At 40.6% G+C, this 12693-nt stretch overlaps 1 protein-coding gene across 1 annotated transcript; it reads left to right on the top strand.

The window, feature by feature from the left end:
• The first annotated feature begins 363 nt into the window (after positions 1-363).
• LOC147619905 (receptor-like kinase TMK3) lies at positions 364-3825 on the top strand. Its single transcript, XM_086825760.1, has 2 exons — positions 364-2785; positions 2935-3825. The coding sequence occupies exons 1-2, from the start codon at positions 439-441 to the stop codon at positions 3453-3455; spliced, it is 2868 nt and encodes a 955-aa protein (XP_086681886.1). The 5' UTR covers positions 364-438; the 3' UTR covers positions 3456-3825.
• The last annotated feature ends 8868 nt before the right edge of the window (positions 3826-12693 follow it).

Below are 12693 nucleotides of genomic sequence, written 5' to 3'. Positions count from 1 at the left end.
AAAAATCCACATGATTTACCTTAGGACTAAGCTATTTCTAAATTTTTTTAAGAACAATCATACCTCAAATGTTACAAATACAATAGCAAACAATCTCAACCGGTGACGACTATACATTTGGGAAAAGACATTTTGTACGCCCTTCCAATCTCCTTTACATAGAAATGGAGGTTAATATGAACCCTTCACATGAAACTATTTAGCCTAAGGCTCTCCGCGATTAATAATTTTGATAAAGTCGGCTAAGCAACCCTTCACATCAAACTATTTAGCCTAAGGCTCTCCGCGATTAACAATAATTTTGATAAAGTCGGCTAAGGAGCTCGGCTTTTTATACCTGACTACGGAGGTACGTTCTAACGGCCTAACAAAACACTCCGTCGAGCTCGTGCGTAGTTGTTTGCACAATTGCTTTGAGCTCCTTCTGATTAAGCCGACATGTTGCGTTTCTACCATCGCTGGCTCTCTGTCGCAGCAGAAAGCTCGTGTCTGCTTCTCCTCTTCTCTCTGCAGAGCTTTCCTGAGCTAGCACAGGGTGCGACACACCCCTCCGACTTGGCGGTGCTCAAGGCCTTGCAGGAAGGGCTTTCAAACCCTAGCGAGCTCTCTGATTGGACGGGGGCAGACCCCTGCGGGGCGAGGTGGTCGTACGTGGAGTGCAGCGGCTCAAGGGTAACCCAGTTGCAGCTGAAGGGGGCAGGCCTGCAGGGCGCCCTTCCTTCTAACCTTAACAGTCTGTCTAACTTGCAGCAAATTGCATTACAGGGGAATTTCTTCACTGGCGCTCTGCCTACACTCAGTGGGCTCTCTCAGCTCACTACAGCTTATCTGGGCGACCAGCAGTTCACCACTATACCTTCAGATTTCTTTCAAGGGCTCACCTCGCTCACCATTCTCTCTTTGGAGAACAACCCACTTAATGTCTCTACTGGATGGACACTCCCAGATGACCTAGCCTCTTGTACCAGCATCACCACCCTTTTCCTCACCAACACCACCCTTAGAGGCCCCATCCCGGACTTTGTTTGCAACCTGACAAGCCTCCAAGACCTTAGGCTTGCTTACAACCAGCTCTCTGGTGCCATCCCCCAACCTTTCAGTAACCTCGCCCAGCTCACCCGCCTCGAGCTCAACAATCAAGGCCTCCCCGGCACCCTCTTGGGCCCTATCCATGTTGTGGGCACCATGCCCTCCCTCAAAACCCTCTGGCTCCAGGTGAACAGTTTCTCTGGCCCCATCCCGCCCGCCCTCGGTTCTGCAGTCTCCCTTGTGGAATGCCGCCTCAACGACAACAAGCTTGTTGGCCTCATCCCCACAACATTCTCATTATCTTCCTCCTTGCAATTTTTCTCAGTGCAGAACAACATGCTTGTGGGCCCTATTCCCGAGATCCGATCCATCTCCAACTCTTCAAGCTACACATACTCGGGCAACAAGTTCTGCCTTGAACAAATGGGGGCGGCTTGTGCAGCACAGGTAACAACTCTACTTTCCTTTCTAGATGGTGTAAACTATCCTTCAAATCTGCTAGATTCATGGTCGGGCAACAACCCCTGCGCGTCGTGGCAGGGTATCACCTGCAACCTCCAAGGAGAAATTGTTATAGTCATCAATTTACCTAAATCTCAGTTAACTGGGACAATCTCTCCTGATTTAGGAAACCTAACCTCCCTCACAAAGCTGGTTCTTAGTGGCAACAATCTCACCGGCACGATACCCACCTCTCTCACCAAGCTTGACTCCTTGGTTTTATTAGATGTTAGCAATAATAACATCTATGGCCCTGTTCCTCCATTCAATACAAGCCAGGTTAACTTGATTCTTACAGGCAATGCTAACATCAACAATGTCACGCCATCTCCTAGTAACTCAAGATCGGGTACAAACTCTGGTAGCAGCCCCTCTGGCACAGCAACAGGAGGGAAAAGGTCTTCATTTTCTGTTGGGGCGATTGCCGGTGTTCTACTTGGGGTAAGCGCGGTCCTCCTCTTCGGATCTATATTGGGTTTTCTTCTTTATAAGAAAAAGAGGCTGAGGTTCTCAAGGGTCCAATGTCCAAATACTCTGTACCTGCGCCCGGCAGACGGTGGAGATGGTGGTTCTGACATGGTCAAAATTACAGTAACCCCAAACACTGGTAATGGAGTCCATGCTGCTCACAACAACAGTGGCCGTAGTGACAATGTGCAGGTGCTAGAGGCTGGCAATCTTGTGATATCCATTCAGCTTTTGCGCAACGTGACAAATAATTTCAGTGATGAGAATGTGCTGGGGAAGGGGGGGTTTGGAGTGGTGTACAAAGGTGAGCTAGATGATGGCACCAAGATTGCTGTGAAGAGGATGCTAGCCTCTGTTGTGTGCAACAAAGGCTTGGATGAGTTTCAAGCAGAGATTTCTGTGCTAACAAAGGTGAGACACAGGCATCTGGTCGCTCTTCTGGGTTACTGCATAGAGGGAAATGAAAGGCTTTTAGTGTATGAGTACATGTCTCGGGGTCCTTTGAGCCAACACCTCTTTGAGTGGAAGAACCTTGATCTGTTGCCTCTTAGCTGGGACAAGCGTCTCAGCATTGCATTGGATATGGCAAGAGGCGTAGAGTATCTTCATGGGCTTGCCCACAAAAGCTTCATTCACAGAGACTTGAAGCCATCCAATGTGTTGCTAGGAGATGACTACAGGGCCAAGGTTTCTGATTTTGGCTTGGTGAAGCTTGCACCTGAGGGCAAGTCCTCTGTGGAGACGAGGTTGGCAGGCACCTTTGGATACCTGGCTCCTGAATATGCTGGTAATGCTCGAAGTGCCTGTCTTGCATGATATTTGAAGTTGGTTCTTATCATGTCTACAGGCTGGCATTTATATGTGATGTATGTATATGTAGGTGTAGGCAGTTTGAAAACTGAGAGACTATGTTTGCTTCTTCATTTTTTTTGGCAGTCACAGGGCGCGTCACAACAAAAGTAGATGTGTTCAGCTTTGGAGTGATGCTCATGGAGCTACTAACTGGCCGTAAAGCCTTGGATGAGACCCAGCCTGAAGAGAGCATGCATTTGGTGGCATGGTTCAGACGTCTGATTGGTAGCAAGGGAGCAGTCTTTAATTCTGTAGACCCTGTTATTGAGGTCAATGAGGAGACTTCCCAAAGCATTTTAGTTGTAGCAGAGCTTGCCGGGCACTGCACTGCCCGAGAGCCGCACAACCGCCCAGACATGAGCCATTCCGTGAATGTGCTATCCCCTCTTGTAGAGCAATGGAAACCCAACGATGTAGCTGAGGATGATGAGGGCATTGATTTGGAGTTGACTCTTCCCCAGGCTCTAAAGAGGTGGCAAGCATTTGAAGGTGGTTCTGTTTGTTCATCTGACTACATGGATGATAACACAAGGGCTTCCATGGCAAGCATGCCTGCATGTCCCTCAGGGCTTGTACAAACCTTCACCTCAACTGATGGACGGTAAGAGTTTCGCAGAATGGGGTATTGACATCAATGTGGCTCTTAAACATGTCATAGACAACAAGGTCAAAACATCATACTTCAGGTCATCATAGCATATAGCATAAATAGGCATATCTTTTCCTTATCATGAATTGAAAAGCTTTCTATGGCAAGGCTAGTGTTTACTGATATATGGCCATGCATCTTGCTTAATCTACACCCATATTTAACATCCTCCCTCATTCTTTCCTCCACTTGGGAGGGTCTTAGGTTTCATAATGATTTGGGAAAGTGGCTTTCTTTTGTATAGTATAGTCCTGACAAAGCTCATGCTGATATATTTAATGTTTGCAACTTCTCAATATATATATATATATATACTTGTGTGATGTTCTAAGGTTTTGGGTTTTCTTGGTTCAAATGATGTATTCTGAAAAGGCACTTTATTTTATTTTATTTTGTCTGCGTATAAGCATGTCATATATATATATTTTGTTTGGAGATGGGGCAAGGTTCACTTCATGTAGAGGAAAACCGCGAAGTGGAAATGTTCGAATTTAAAAAATAAAAGGCTGGTTTGAAACAAATTCAAAAAATTGGGAGTGCCCCACAGTGCTGGCTGGTCCCACACTCCGCGCGATGACCAAACGTGAACACTGCCCAAACGTGGCGAAACGGAAGGGCTCTAATATGTACACTGCACGGTGTGATTGACCACTTTAAAAAGTGCACTTCAAAAAAAGTGAAGTGCAAGTGGTGTGCCAAAGGGGTCCTCGGCACTATCTCCACACAGCCTTTAATGTGCCCGATGAAGGGATGGTCCTCAGCACGCAGCCTTTAATGTGTCCACCCTACTGCCTCAAAAATTAGTATCCCTAGGTCCTCAAATCCACAACCTACACACCAACTCAAACCAAAACATTTTTACAACAATGACCAAAAACTTATACATACAAATTCTCAATAAATGAGAAAGTTAGCCATTGCTTGACCTCTCTTGACTCGTTTTCTTGGCTTCCACGTCTGCCTCGTTTTTTAGGCTCAGAATGAGGGCTGCCTTGAGCAGATCTTGAATCTGACCACATGATGGATGTTCCATCAAAAAGAGGCCATGATGGAGGAGACTGTCAACACTAAGAGATGGAGGTTTAGTTCAAAGAATAAGCAAGGGGTGACAGACTGTCAGTGCTAAGAGATGGAGGTTTGGTTCAAAGAATAAGCAAGGGGTAACAGCCTCGAGCGACGATGATGGAGTGGCTGCCATGGAGTCGTGTAGAGAGATCTAGAAAACAAGCTATGCACTAATACCACTATTAGTATCTCACACAATGCAGCTAGACTCACATACATAAAATGCTCAAAGAAAAGAACATTGAGGTGTAGAGTGTGAGAGATTACGAAGCTTGAAAGAGAAATGAAACTCTCTACAAGTAAAAAGAGAGTACAAATGAACAACTCACTAAAATTGAGAATGAGGTTGCTTATATAATAGGTATCCCTAAGGTGCTTGTTCATACCTGTTTGGCTAGGGAAAAAACCCAGTGGGACAAAATTGTCCATGGCATAAGTACCATATATCTAACAATCTTCTTAATTTCACTGGCCAAACAAGCCTTAGGATTCATCATAATTTTTTTGATTCATTAGCTAATCATAGATTTCTAATGTAAGGTTTCTAAGGGTATAAATTTGTGTGTTCTAAATCTTTCTACTTTCCAAGGTCTTTGATCACAAAAATGAGAGTCTTAATTAAAGATTACTTAGGTTCATCATAAGGATATTTTCCTTTAATTAAACTACTCATAACTCTTTTGCTTAATTCCAAGGGCTAAAACTTAATCCAAGGTATACACATATGGTTTATAACTTCTTCTCTTAATTTTTGGGGAGCGAAGTTATACTTAAGATTAATTTTAAGATAAAGATTTACATGGACTCTTTAAGCTCTTTTTTACTAGGTAGTTGGATAGGGTTTGTATGTTCTACGATCCATACAAAAATATACACAATTTTTTATTTAGAAAGAGACCCTCTCTCTAAATCTAAACTCCTTTCTTATATTTACATGCAAGTGCATGCATGCAAAAAGAATCACCAATTATTATTGTATGCAAGTGCATGTAAATTAGTTACTCATTTACGCATGATTACTTATTTTCTTATATTTATATGTAAGTGCATATAAGTCGGTTACTTGTTTTCTTATATTTATTTGCAAGTGCATGCATGCATGCAAAAGGAATAACCAATTATTTGCAAGTGCATGCATGCAAAAGGAATAACCAATTATTACTGTGTGCATGTGCATGTGCATGTGAGTCGATTACTCATTTACACATGATTTATTTCACACAAATTCTACAAGCACTTGTCCCTTTATTACCGACGATTTTTTTTTTCAAGAAAGGTAGAATTTTTTAGCTCCCAACTCTGGTCTGTCGGTATAATCGTCCATAAAGGGCATCGATAAAAGCATTGGCATAAGCATCGATACTACCCGTCCTGTATACCGATGATTATATCGACATTCATATGGAGACTCAAATCGACACTGTAAAATTATCGATGTTTTTATCAATGATTATACTAACGATCGTATTGATGGTATGGAAACAAAAACCTAAGACACTTTCCTCTTTACTTTTTAGTTTAAACAAGGTTTTTGCTCTTGCGTTACTCTCTCTTTCTCTTGCCTTTCTCACCTCTTTTCCATCCCTCCCTTACCTCTTTCCCATCCCTCCCTCACCTCTCTACCATAGATTTTCCATTTCAAGTAGATAAGGGTTTATGATTTGTTAGGGTTAGAGTTTTTGTTAAGATTTGCACGGTTTTAGGATTATTTTGAGTTTTTAAATAAAAATTTTGTAGGTTCCTCTTCATTCTCTTGTGTCTCATTCTTTCTCTCTTTCTCTCCCTTGCACGCAAGTAAGAGTATCCTATGTATTAGGGTTAAGTTTTTTTGAGTTGTGCATTTTTTTTAAAGATTTTAAAAGTTTTGCATAAAAGCATAGAGCATATTTTTCTTATCATTGTTCTCATGATTACCTCATTTTCTTGTATCATAGGTCTCTCGCCTTTTTTGAGCGGTTAGTTCTTCTCAACCACTCAAGGTAAGCTCTTTTACTATTTATGCTTTTCTTGTTTGCACCCTTGGGTACTGGGGTTTAGGGTGAGAGAGAGAGAGAGAGAGAGAGAGAGAGAGAGAGAGAGCATGCTCTATGCATGCATAAAGCATGCTTAGATATGAATGCATAAGGACTATGCATACATACATAGAGCATGCTGAAAGAGTATGTATGCTCTATGGATGCATGCTCTAAGACTTTATGTGTAATGGTTACATAGAGATTGCATACTTTATGCATGCATGTATACATAGAGCTTGCATACTCTATGCATAGAGCATGTAAAATCTCCATGCATGCTCTATGTTTGCATAAAACATGAGTGTACACTCTATGCATGTATAGAGTATGCATGCTCTATGCATATACATAGAGTATGCATATTCTATGCATGCATAGAGCTTAGAGAATAGAGAATGCATCTTCTTTATGCATGCATAGAGCATGCATCCTCTTTATGCATGCATAGAGCTTAGAGCATAGAATATGCATCCTCTTTATACATGTTATGGATTATGGAAATTATTGAAATATTTTTCATGGATATTTATTTTTGATTATTTGCCACATTGTCAATGCCTTACTGCCAGGTAGTACTGGTTGCACCATGTTAGTTAGAGATAGTCACTGGATATAATCTTGTGCATTTGTTTTTGATAGCAGATCAGCATGGCTAATGTGGACGGCATGATGATGGTTACACATTTTTGGCGTGCATATTGGATGCACATTTTGGTATCATTATGTTCATGGGCGATAATTATATTTTTGGTGACATTATATTTATGCGACATTTTATGTAGTGTCTTAGTGGCTATCATTATCTTGTACATAAAATGGCGGTACACATATTTATCATGCACATTTGTTTATAGGGACATATTTATTCAAATAGTTTGTTTACCCTTAGTAGATGGTTCATATTAATTCATTCATGATACTTTGCTAAAGTCAAGGTCCAAAGATGGTTCAGATTACTTCATGCATGACACTTTTCTAAAGTTTAGGGGCAAGACCCAAAGTGGAGTGTAAAAGTCATTTTTGGCTCATAAAAATAATAATAAGATATCTAAACACACTTGCTTGAAAGCATGAGCCATCAAGCAAGTGGGGGAAAAGTTTAGGGGCAAGACACAAATTGGAGTGTTAAAGTCATTTTTGGCTCACAAAATAATAATAAAAAGATATCTAAATACACTTGCTTGAAAGCGTGAGCCATCAAGCAAGTGGGGAAAGATTGCACCCAATATGTGTGTCATGCATCTTCTCTTCTTTCATGTTCATGCAAGTTTATTTCTCAATAAGCTATGGTGGGCGCCAGCCCAGCTTGCAGAATAGGGTGTACCCGACGACCAGGTGCATCCTAGCACAGGCTCACAAAAGGCCACAAGTCCCAAGGCCTTGGATCAAGGTCATTAGTAGGAGCAAGTGAGTAAAGCTCACAAGCTCTTTCCCTTCTCTTTCACCTCTTGGATACATGTAAATGAAACCAACACACTATATCTAAATACACTTGCTTGAAAGCGTGAGCCATCAAGCAAGTGGGGAAAGATTGCACCCAATATGTGTGTCATGCATCTTCTCTTCTTTCATGTTCATGCAAGTTTATTTCTCAATAAGCTATGGTGGGCGCCAGCCCAGCTTGCAGAATAGGGTGTACCCGACGACCAGGTGCATCCTAGCACAGGCTCACAAAAGGCCACAAGTCCCAAGGCCTTGGATCAAGGTCATTAGTAGGAGCAAGTGAGTAAAGCTCACAAGCTCTTTCCCTTCTCTTTCACCTCTTGGATACATGTAAATGAAACCAACACACTATATATACCCCTCTTCCCACTCCCCATGTTTTGGCTTATGGGATTTTGTCCTTTTCCTTCTCCCCTCCCCTCATTCACCCTCCCAGTTTTTCATAAACCTACCTCCCCCCAAAATTTATCCCCAAATTATGCTATTTTGCTTTTAAAATCCGCATCACACCTCCAAATTCACCTCTGTAAATTCCCCCCTCTTCACCTTGTCAACCTCGTTGTTTTGAGCTACTACACCCCTATTTTATTTTAGGTAGCAATAAAAAAAATCATTGTTAATTCATGTGCAAAATGATTTGCAAGCTTCATAAGCAATGTGGTTGTGAATGCCAGCCTCTCCATCAACAATTTCCCTCTCAAATCAACCCTCTTGCTTCATCAACAACGCCTTCAAATCTTTATTTTGCAGTGCAAAAGCAACAAAATGAAGTAGATTGGTAGTATTACCTTTCGTCCTTGATCTATTTAAAGCAATGTTATCCTTTCGTCCTTGATCTATTTAAAGCAATGTTATCCTTGGTAGTATTACCTCTTGTCCTTGATCTATTTAAAGCAATGTTATCCTTGGTAGTATTACCTCTTGTCCTTGATCTATTTAAAGTAAGGTGATCCTCTTCCCACCCATTGAACACCTGCCATCTCTTTTCTCAACCCGATCATGATCTGCATGAGGTAACCAATATTCCAAATTCAGGACAATGCTCATGGCTTCACCAATTTTCCACTTCCTGGGCGCCCACACTCGATCAAAGACTTTCTTTGATCCAAGCTCAACTCCAAGAAGAGCAACAATGCCACATGCACATGGAATCCTTATTGGTGTTAAGAATCATGGATCTAGGGTGGCTCATAGCAAGCAATCAAATCCATGGTGAAGCTTAACAAACATACTAATATAATATTATGCTAGAGATTAAGCAATCACATAATAATAAACACATAAACTTAATATTCTCATTGTAATAAGCAAGTTCCATATACCCATATTTATAGCCTTGGGAAGGGCTCCAATCCATGCTTTATGTGCACCCTAGTGCCAACCATGTGTCCATAAATGCTCACACTACATGTTCTCTCTGCACTTTCCATGTGCTACCTTTTTGACCTTTGACTTCACCTTTTATAAATGACCATACAAATTAACCTTTGACATTAGACCCTTAGTCTCTTACTTTTTCCAGTTGGGCATGCTTCTTCTCTTGCTTGTGTGATTCACTCCCTACCTTCCCCCTACCTTCCTTGTGCTCCATGGCACCACATTTCTCAACAATTGACGCATGAGAAGCATGCGTAGGCCAATGATTCTCTAGAAGATGATCGCCTCACCAAGATTCTCAAAGCAATTTTTGAAGGCCAAAGCACATGAAAGGAATCAAAGATAAGTCATCGCTCTTTCACTTTTACAAAATTTGATGGTAGAAAGGATGGCTGCATTGTTCTATCATGGTTAAGTTAATTTAATGATTACTTTGCTGATGAAAGTGAAAACATCTAATCACATGGTTGATAAAGCATCTCTATGGTGGAATGTACTTCATAATGCTACTGACAAGCCAACCACTTGGCTTGAGTTCCAAGACAAAGTCAAAGAGTCTTTCCTTCCACCGTAGTTTCATTTACAGGCACGTCGTGCATGGAGCAAATTCTCTAGGAGTGATTGTGACAATGTGTCATAATACACTGAGTGTTTTTGGCAAACATTATTGCATCTTCGCATGCTAGAGGATGTGTATGATGACACTTTGTAATAAAAGTATGAGGATGGTCTTGAAGAAACCTTGCAAGCAGAGGTGAATATGTTCAAACCTTCTTCTCTCTATGAGCCTATTTCTCTTGCTCATGATGCAGAGAAGAAGCTTCTCTCCAATTGACAAGTTTGTTAGGCGTATGCAAGGGCCTATCCCAACAAATTGGCAATCATCTTTTGTCGGTAATAACTATCCATTTAGATGATTTGTTCAACCTAATTCTTTCATTTCAAATCACACTAGCAATGTTCAACACTCACACGCACCCACATTTTCTCCTAAAAATATATTTAATGGGGTAACTTCAAAGCCAAATTTCGTAAATTCAAATCCCAAGCCTAATCACAATAGTGCTCACAATATCTCATCAAAAGCACCTAAGCCCACTCCTACTTGTCATCGTTGCCTAAAGCCGGGCCATATTGTGGCAAATTGCTTCGCCGAGTTACCACCTCCAAAGAAACCAACGCCACACGGTCCACTACATCAAAGAAGAAGCTTGCGAGGTTGATGAGATGACACCATTCCAGAATGGACAGAGGAAACTCTTCATGACGAAGTTAGTCAAGAATCAAACAACCCTCCAGGTATTCCTCAATCTATCCATTCATTATTATGCATGCAAGGTTTTATTGATGATTATCAAGTTTGTGTTTTGCACAATGATGAGAGTTTGCATGATTTTATTTCAAAAAATCTTGTAAGGAAATTACAACTGCACACATCTCCCTCTACATATAAAGTAAAATCTACATTCCAAGGAACTCGTTATACAATGGCACTTGTGAAATTAAAAATCTTGAAATTCAAATTGGTTTATATAAAGAGCATTGTGATTTCTTGATTGCACCTTTACATTCCAAACGGACATCATTTTAGGAATACCATTTCATCATCAACGCAATCCTAACATTGAAATTAAAAATCTTGAAATTCAAATTGGTTCATATAAAGAGCATTGTGATTTCTTGATTGCACCTTTACATTCCACGGACATCATTTTAGGAATACCATTTCATCATCAACACAATCCTAACATTGATTACAACACTCATACTATGCAATTCACACATAATGGCACATTGATATCTCTTTCTAGTGACTCCATTTGAACTTTTTCCATTGATTACATATACATGAAAAAAGAGGTGACTTAGAAAAGAGCACAAAGCATACATGATTTACGTGACTGAGGTAGAGAAAGTAAATCAAACATTCACCCCACATCAACAATACTTTCTTGATTCTTTTCATGATTATTTTGTTAATGACTATCCGCCTCACTTACCTCCTTCTGGCCCCAGGACCATAAAATAGAGCTCTTGCCACCAGGAAGTCAACCACCACATCGTGCACCTTATAGACAAAACCCTTTGCAATAGCAAGAAATTCAATGCCAAATTAAGGAATTACTAGATAAAGGATTGATATGACCTAGTAGTTCACCATTTGGAGCACCAATCTTGTTAGTTTAAAAGAAGAATAAGACTTATTGCATGTGTGTCGATTACCATGCATTAAATAAAGTGACTATTAAAAATCGTTATTTGATTCCTAGAGAGTAGACGATTTGCTTGACAAATTGAAAGGTGCTTGTGTTTTTAGCAAGATAGATTTAAAATCAGGTTATCATCAAGTGCATATGGACCCCACTGATATTTATAAAACTGCATTTTGCACTTAATTTGGTCACTACTATGAATTTCTAGTAAATTATGCCCTTTGGCCTTACAAATGCACCAGCCACATTTGTTTGCATGATGCATAGAATCTTTCTGAACCACCAAGATTTTGTGATTGTCTTTTTTGATGACATTCTTATTTTTAGTCGCTCCGAAAAAGAACACGAAAACCATTTGAGATTTTTTTAAAAGAGAACCATTTGTATACAAGTCCTGACAGAAGCTCTTTCTTTCAAAGTGAAATTGAATATCTTGGGCACATTGTTTTCGCTGATGGCATTCGTGTTGACCCTAAAAAGATAGCAACCAGTAGAGATTGGCCAACTCCCAAGACTGTACACTATGTGCAAACTTTTCTAGGACTTTCAAGCTTTTACAGAAAATTTATGCAAAACTTTTTTCTCATTGCACTACCATTGACATTATTGTTGAAAAAGAAAACTGTTTTTTGTTGGGGTGATAGTCAACAATGTTGAGATTCAAGCTCGATGTCAGTGTGAGCCAGCTATGCTATGTGCTGGCAGATTAGGTAGAAACATGTGAGACATAAAACATAAATGACCGCGTGTCCAACTGGTCAGAGTGTGTGGACATTAGCTAGGGTTAGATGAGTGTGGACACAACTCATAGTGTATGTGTGGATTATGGATTATGGCATTATGCTTTGTGTGAGTGTGGAGATGGCTTCCCTCTATGGTTAGGGTTTGCAATATACATTAGGGTTTGCTCCTGTGTGTGTGTCTCCTCCCCCTCTACCGTTCTTTCAACATGGTATCAGAGCCATGCCTAGAATCAATTAGGTTTGTGAGCCCATTATCTTGCTAATTATTTTGCTAATTAGGATTAGTAGAAAATTATAATTTTTCCTCTTTTTTCAACTCACCTCTGTACCCCCAGCCA

Source organism: Cibotium barometz, chromosome 32 (genome assembly GCF_041138505.1).
Source record: "Cibotium barometz isolate CiBa-2024 chromosome 32, ASM4113850v1, whole genome shotgun sequence".
In the NCBI taxonomy this organism is placed as follows: Eukaryota; Viridiplantae; Streptophyta; class Polypodiopsida; order Cyatheales; family Cibotiaceae; genus Cibotium; species Cibotium barometz.
The sequence above is the reverse complement of the archived record's forward strand: the minus strand, read 5'-3'. Positions and strand labels throughout refer to the sequence as shown.

What these genes read in the sequence shown, in the direction of transcription:
- LOC147619905 (XM_086825760.1), top strand. Translation starts at nt 439, where the DNA reads ATGTTGCGTTTCTACCATCGCTGGCTCTCTGTCGCAGCAGAAAGCTCG. An exon ending in CCTGGCTCCTGAATATGCTG is followed by an intron (nt 2,786 to 2,934) that starts GTAATGCTCGAA and finishes TTTTTTTGGCAG; the next exon opens with TCACAGGGCGCGTCACAACA.